The sequence below is a fragment of the Protopterus annectens genome, chromosome 4.part0 (assembly GCF_019279795.1).
Source record: "Protopterus annectens isolate FY-2018-M chromosome 4.part0, PAN1.0, whole genome shotgun sequence".
Classification (NCBI taxonomy): Eukaryota; Metazoa; Chordata; order Ceratodontiformes; family Protopteridae; genus Protopterus; species Protopterus annectens.
In genome coordinates this window covers 761,866,972-761,874,906 of record NC_056733.1, presented here as the reverse complement: position 1 = coordinate 761,874,906, position 7,935 = coordinate 761,866,972, and the positions used below count along the sequence as shown (strand labels likewise).

Sequence of the window (7,935 nt, the reverse complement as noted above, 5' to 3'; positions counted from 1 at the left end):
TTGGGAGGGAGGCACATCGGCTCCAGCCAGAGCAGAGGTGGATGGTGGAGTTTCACCCAGTGACGGCTCAGAACTGGGAGCCGAAGACTTAGGCGGCTTAGAGGATTTCACAGGCTGAACCTTGGCCGGTGAATCCTGGGGCTTGAGCAAACCCCTGAGTATCAACTTATTTTTGCGCTCCTGCAGGACTCTTGGGCTGAAAGCATTACAAACCGAACAAGAGTCCTGCAGGTGCACCGCGCCCAGACAATAGACACAAGAAGTGTGACCATCTGTCAGAGACATCTTCTGACAGCATGAGTCACACTTCTTGAATCCGGACACCTTAGAATCCTTGGACATATTTAGACAGACACACCAAGGTAAAACACTCACACACACCACAAGAAAAAACAAGTTAGCAGGTATAACAAACTGTACAGCTAACACACACTAAATAAGTCTACTACTACTAAAAAAAGCTTTTTTTTTTTTTTTAAAAACTAGAGAAGACAAAAAAAGGGTTAGCCTCTAATTTAAACGGCTACCGCAAAAGAAAGGGGGGGGGGGGACTCTCTAACTAAAATGAGTTTTCAATAAAAAAACAGGGGGGAATAGATACTATTTAAAGAGTCTAGCTAGGGTTGTTGTTGTGTCTTTCGGCTTTTCCCGGTTAGGGGCCACCACAGCGGAACTCCAGTCTGCTAATGATTGACAGTAGATTTTTACGTGCCGACTTGTCAGGCCTGACGCACAACCTTCAACAAAGGAATGCCCATTCATGCATGTTGCCACACAGAAGACGCTCTAACTGAGAATCGAACGGGTAATAGTACAATATAAATAATTAAGTACACTAATAAGGGATAAATTCTAGTGATAAATAGAAAATACAAAAAAGTATACGAGCCTGAGCCAGTAAGACAACCTCGAAGTCTGAAGCGGCAAACGAGATCTGGGTAACTAGCGCCAGGAATCATGGGATATAGAGTAGCCTTGAGCCAGTAAACCGCTCTCGAGCTATTGAAGATGGCCGAGTCGGAGCCGAGGATCGGCCCCGAACCCAACCAGCAAGAATGAAGGTGAGATAGATAACTTAACATCAAATATTATAATGCATTATATCTCATAGTAGAGCTCCAAATCTACAGTTTAGCAGAACAGTCTTTATTAGCTGACGTTCAGTCGCTTACTGATATTGTTTGTGTTTTTACATCACAGCAGATGTAATATTCGATTTCATGACCAACAGCTCAAACCAGACACATATTGCACAAGACAGCTTTATTAGGGGTGACTTCATGCAGTGATTGCTATACATTTCCAGTCTTTATTGAACAGATCATATAATGCAGGTGTTGCAATACAGCTGTAATTCCACACTTGATGCAGCAGAAACATTTATTTCCTTCACATTATTAATGCAGTAGAAATGTTATTCCCTTAACATTATTAATGCAGTAGAAACATTATTCCCTTAACATTAGCTATGCAGTAGAAACTTTATTTTCTTAACATTATTAATGCAGAAGAAACTTTATTTCCATAACATTATCACTACACTAGAAACTTTATTTCCTTAACATTATCAGGTTTCATTCTTTCATCTGTATTGAACTGTACCTGGCATTACTCACTTATTTCAGTCCAGGTCTATGACCACATTCATTGCAGTACAATCAAACCTGAATATACCTAGTGGCAGTTACTAATTTACTCCTTGTTTATAGATTGCAAGCTACATCTGTACTCACCACACTCACAGCGCAACCTGGCCAGGCACCCTGCATGGGCCTCTAGGTTGCAAGCACTCTCCTCTGTAGCTGTGGGAAGAGAAACACACCATTATGCATACCTGTCTATCACACATTCAGAGTAGGTTTTGGTAAAACAATGATAACGATACTTACAAACTTGTCGGGCATTCCCATCTCAAGCATTTTGGACCCAGGTGGCCAAGAGATCCCCCTTACAACACTTCAGGTCACCATAATGATGACAACTGCTCACCTGTGTGGGGGATACCAGTTGCACTGGTGAGATCGCGTGCCAGCCAGTCCCCGGTTTCCGACTTGTACTCAGATCCCTGGTACTGGCCCTGCAGCAGCCGGACATCATGGTATTTAACAAGGAATCCAACCATGACCCTGGACTCCAGAATGCCCCAGCAAAGTGCACACGCTCTCCAACCCCTGCCATAGTTCCTACCAAGTTCAAACTCCAACAAGTTATGGCTGTATTCCCACCTATTGTACTTAAATAAGGCTATTTTCTGGCCCTTCACTGCCATTGTGTCATTTTTAAAAATGTGGCACTTCGCTTAGCACCACACAAACCTGCTGAGCTCAGCTGAGCAGTGCTTAAACTGGCAATGCTTAGCGGTGCGCAAACCAGCTTAGCGAGGCTGAACAGTGCTTAAATGGGCATTGCTTAGCAGTGCTTGATTTCATTTCACTTTTTTCAGTTGCCTACAGTAATATCCAGTGCTTTGATAGTGCAAGGGGTGTGTTACTCATCTCCAGACACAGTAACACACTCCCTACAGTGGTTCAATAACTGTGTTACACGGCTGCCCTCAGTAATGCACCAAGGGGGTTCTGCATACACTGCCATGGTACATTCCATGTAAGCATTACACTATGCCTACACAGATTTTATTAAATCCCCAGGTGAGTATGCTGAAATTGCATGGGGGACACTCCCAGAAAAGCATCGCTGTATGAAGTTCTAAGTCCTAAATGACCATTAGTTCAACTCAGTATTTTAAAGAAGTGCATGAAAACAATAGTAGAAAAACAAATACCATTGAATGTTTTCAAAAGAAGTGATTGTTGAAAGTTTCTGGAAAAAGAAGAGATGGGAAACTGCTGACAGTTTGCTTATCAAAGGAGTATGCAGTCCATACACTAAAATGTTAACAGAAATGTATTGGGGACATTTTTCTTGTTGTAGGAAGTGCTTAAGAAAATGCAGAAGCTGAGTATATGCAAATAATGAAATAAAGTCTACTTAAAAAATTAAAGCAATAAATGAGGTACAAGCACTGAAAAGTAATTAACGGCAGCACAAAGTCTGTATCTACTCTACAGAATTGAAAAACAGTAAAGCAAGGTAATCTGCAGTAATGGTTTTTGAAATAAATAATGCAGTAAAACAAAGCAAAACAAAGCAAAATCAGACAATATGAATACAATACAGTAAAAAAAGGCAAACTGAAATAAAGAATGAAGTAAAACAAAGACAGAGAAAGTGATGCACCAAAGGTACTCTAGAAACATGAAAATACTGCATTAAAGTGTGCAAGCAAAGAAAATGCAGATAATAAAACCAAGTACAAGAGTATAAGTGGCTGTCATGGAAGTATTTCACATAACTTTGAAAAACAGAACTGTTAAAGTATAAAGCAAACAAAGACCAAAACTACCCTGTTGAAATTTCCAGTGATGACAAACACTGAAAAAACACTGCCAAATATGATAATACAAGATACATGTTTGATGGTTTTGCCTAAACCACAGATCAACAGAGCTTGGAAAAGGTGTTTGGCAAATAAAGTCAGCTTCTAAAAGTCACTGAGGTCCAAGCTACAAAAAATTACAATCTAAGAAATCTGGCTTTATAAAATTTCAAAATCTAGGAGGTTCCAGAAAAGCCAAGGCACTATTGGCTGGATTATGGCTAGATGGAAGGCAGAGCTATGAAGCTATAGTGCTTATATCATAGGAGGCTGCTAAAAGACAAAGACCTAACCATGTCTGGATTACACCGCTGAACCAGATGGCCAGCCATGCTCTTTTGGCGATACCAATGTGCTATGATTGCTACTTTTGTGAGACAACTTTGGAAATCTACATTTAAGGCTTGTAATCATAAACTGGTTTTATTCCTTTACTCTTATTTGTTTGGATTTTCATTTATTTTATAGGTTCATAGGTTATTACTAGGCTGACCACCAGGGCCTTTATAAGCATGGCCACACAAGCACACCCAATTTTGTCCTAAGTACTTCTAGCATCTTTTCATGGAGGTATGTTAGTAAGGAGATAAATGAAAGTTATGTACTTACCATAATGATAGCTCCATGTTGCCTGATTTTCATCCAGTTCAACATATGGGTTGTCGGATCTGACCTAAATACCAACTTCAAAGTTTCCAGGGTTTTAGGGCTCTGCCTCGTCCCCTACCCATAATTCTCTAAACTCCACCCTAATACCTCAGATCAAGTTTGCCCCCTACTACAGATAAACAATTATAAACACACAGTGGCAGGCAGAAAACCAAATATAGATAAGGAGCCAGGATAATAATCAGACTCGACGGTTCAGAGACAGGGCGTTATGTAGCACCCACCAAGTGATCTCAAAGCCATTTGTGTCAATATGATATGGGGGCAGGAGGGAGGGAGGTTGAACTGAGAAAAACCATAATTAATCCATGTTTTCTGATAAATAAATAAACTTTCATATCCAATGCTGTCCATTTTCATTCGATTCAACAGATTTTCCAGCAGTCTTTCTGGGTGGTATCAAGGAAGGACATTCCTGAGTATGGTGGAACCAAAGGAATGGCAAGATCTGGACTGTACATCCAGTTTGAAATGAGATACAAAGGTATGGACTGTGCAAAAGGTTGCTACTGCCCTTGTTGAATGAGCCTTTGGTTTAGACTGTATAAACAAACTTCTGGTTTCAGACAAAGGAAATACAATCTAACAATCATCATGAAAGTGTAACCTTGACAACAGCTTTACCAAGTTTTGGATTGGAAAAGCCAAATAACAGATAGGACTTTCTAAACTGCTTTGAATCTAAGCTGATGATGAACATCTAGCATGTGCAAAGTATATCCCCCATTACTGGAGAATCTGGGGCAAAATACTGGTAAATGGTCTCTTTCCTGCACGTACTCAACCTCAGCATGGGCAAAGCCTTTGGGATTTCCAAAATCCACAAAGACGCGACGGACCCTCCCTTCAGACTAAATCTCCAACAAGAAAACTAAGACAGAAAATATCTCGGAATACCTGGACAATGTCTTTAACCCCATAGTACAATCCTCCCAGTTCTACACCCAAGACTCCTGGGATTTCCTCAATGAATTGTACAGAAACCAAATGGACTACACCGACTGCACCCTGGTTACGCTAGACATAGTGTCACTGTATACCAATATACCCCACCAAGAAGGGATCAAAGCAGTCAAACTCTTCCTTCTTAAACATGTAAAATACAGTACCACGAGAACAGAATCACTAATGGGTCTAACCACCGCAGTACTGAAAAATAACTTCTTCAGTTTCCAAGACAAAACCTTTCAACAGATAAAGGAAGTCGCCATGAGGTCCAAGATGGCCCCAGCATTTGCGAATTTAGTGCTGTGCACGTGGGAACAAGAAACGCTCGTGAATCTCAAGGGGTACAAACAGGTGCTCCTATACCAATGTTTTATCGACTTTATTTTCATTTGGAAAGGGCCCACTACAAACGCAGAGGTTTTCATCACAGAAATCTCCAACAGCCTAACCTATCTCGAATTCATAGTGTCAGGATGCGGCAACAGCATCCACTTTTTAGACACACGAATCACGATCGATTCCTCCACCAGGTGCCTAGAATCTACCATCCACAGGAAAGAAACCTATAGGATCAACTTCCTCGAATTCAGCAGCCAGCACCCGTTATTTATTAAAAAAAATGTCATGAAAGGGCAATTCATCCGACTCCCCAAGCTAGTATCCAATGAGACAGCATTCCACAAAGAATGCCAGTTCCTAGCCAAACTTTTTATCAACAGGCATTATCCCAAAGGGCTCGTAGCCAGCATACATAGAGAAATTACCGAACTCAGGAAAACCAAGTTTAAACCCATTTTGAAACATGGGTTCAGCCCCAAACCACTCAACGAAACAACCGGCACCACCACTGATAGACTAAGCAGCTACCCAGTCCCCATCAGCAGGGACATGAATGCAATAAAAGGAATTATGTCTTCCAACTGGAACATTATCAGAGCAGACCAAGGATTAAGAAAAATCCTCTGTGACCGACCAACCATCTCCCACAAAAGAACCAAGACACTGAGGATAGCATTCAAAAGAAATGACTTGGACCCTCTGCCCCCACATGGGTTCTCCCCCACACACAGGCATGTTCATCTGTGGTTGATGCGATGTGTGCCCCCACATTCTTAAAGGCAATGGCTACCACTTCCCCAACAATGTTAACATTACCCACAGGAGGCACTACAATTGCCACACAGAGTTTGTGGTCTATGCCGCAGTATGCGGCACCTGCAATTCATTCTACGTGGGGAAAACAATTCAGAAATTGTCAGATAGGGCTAAAGAACACCTAGCCTCTATCAGAAACAAAGACAAGAACAACGCCCTTGGCAGACACAGCCTAGTCTGCTCCAACTTTGACAAATTTAATTTCTTCATCCTGGAACAAACAGATCAGCTCTCCAGAGACTGCGAGACCTTGCTCGAGCTCAAAGAACTTAAATGGCAAATACTACTGAATGCCGAAATGACCCCGGGGCTTTGAGAACACCAACCTGAAATGTGCACTCAAATGGTACAATTAAGCAAACCCCGACCTAAAACTGTTTGTCGCAAACCTCCAGGAAATGCTCCCATCTAAGATGCTATTGGTGCCCTTTACAGACCGAAGCATCCCATGAAAAATCGGCATCCTCTACTCTCTGATTGAACGGGTAGCACCGCAACTAGCACCCCTATTTGTGCAAATTTCCAGCACCTCATTGGTGGCCCCGTGGCCCCCCATTGGTAATTTGTTCGCAAACTAACCATTGGCCGACCACCCATCCCGAAAAGGTGCTCATTGGATCTCCATATCAACAATACAACCTACCGATTAGTACATGTCTGCCCTCTACTGATAGGCAACCAACTCTACTGGGGGCGGCACCACCATTCTGTTCAGTTCAACCGCACTGGAGAAAAACCGAACAGAGATGACTTATACGACTAAGCTATGCCTAGAGCAATTGGCACGCATTTCCCAACTGTTCGATAATGATTCGACGAGCCAGTTGGCCGCCCATTGGATGCACCTACCCATGCCACTCTCTTATTGGTGAAGAGGAACTAGAGGAGCCAACCACGGAACACTACTTTGTGAACCTCCACTGGACACTTCTCCCGCCTGCAACGCTCTGATTCGTACCCACTCCAGCATTGAGTCTGAGCCCTGCCTATGGCTAAAATACTGCCAAGCCAACCACTTCAACTACAGGACAAAAGTGTCAGATGTACAACAGAGTGGGGCATTGCTACCGCACTGCCATACAGGCTACTCCCATACCCTTAGTCGAAGCGGCAGTAATTATTTATTCATCTTCAGTTTAAATACGGTCTAAACCTCGGTAATTATCCCAGGCTGACAACGATCCAATGGACGAAATGCCACTACAGAGCTGCGGCAAAAAACGACTTCCAGATCCTTGACAGTAACTTTGCCGGCAAAACGATAGCATATATTCCAGTAGTAACAGCAACACTTCATTTCCTGCGAGGGCAACCCAAACACTACTCGCTTCCAGGTAGACAGCCATTCCATTGGAGACCCCCTCCTTCTCCATGGCGAAGAGATGGCATTCGACCCTATAAAATACTGAAACCAATAAACTCAGTACAATGAACATAGCATGTTGGCCTACACTGGCTATACAAGTTTTGACCTACTTTAAGCGGGCCACCACAACAGTATCTCAAAACAATGACAGTCTAATGTAATGAGAATTAAAAATGAACAAAATGTATGCATGAAAAAACAAAATAATGCTTGTAGTGCGATTAACCTACTAACCATGACATTTAAGGCAATCGCCACCTATCGGCACAAACTAGTCCATCAACACGAATTGATTGGTCCAACACACATTTTTTATATTTATTTGCATAATAACGTAGTGGCTCAAAAGAGCGTGTAATTT

The 7,935-nt window shown here is 42.2% G+C and overlaps 1 protein-coding gene across 1 annotated transcript in view; it reads right to left on the bottom strand.

Annotated features, from left to right (window-relative positions):
• Window positions 1-7,344: 7,344 nt before the first annotated feature.
• LOC122800336 (E3 ubiquitin-protein ligase CHFR-like) overlaps window positions 7,345-7,935 on the bottom strand; it is a 135,464-nt gene continuing 134,873 nt past the window's right edge. Inside the window, exon 4 of the mRNA XM_044069785.1 lies at window positions 7,345-7,613. Coding sequence (XP_043925720.1) covers window positions 7,345-7,613 — 269 coding nt within the window. The remainder of the gene's footprint in view (window positions 7,614-7,935) is intronic.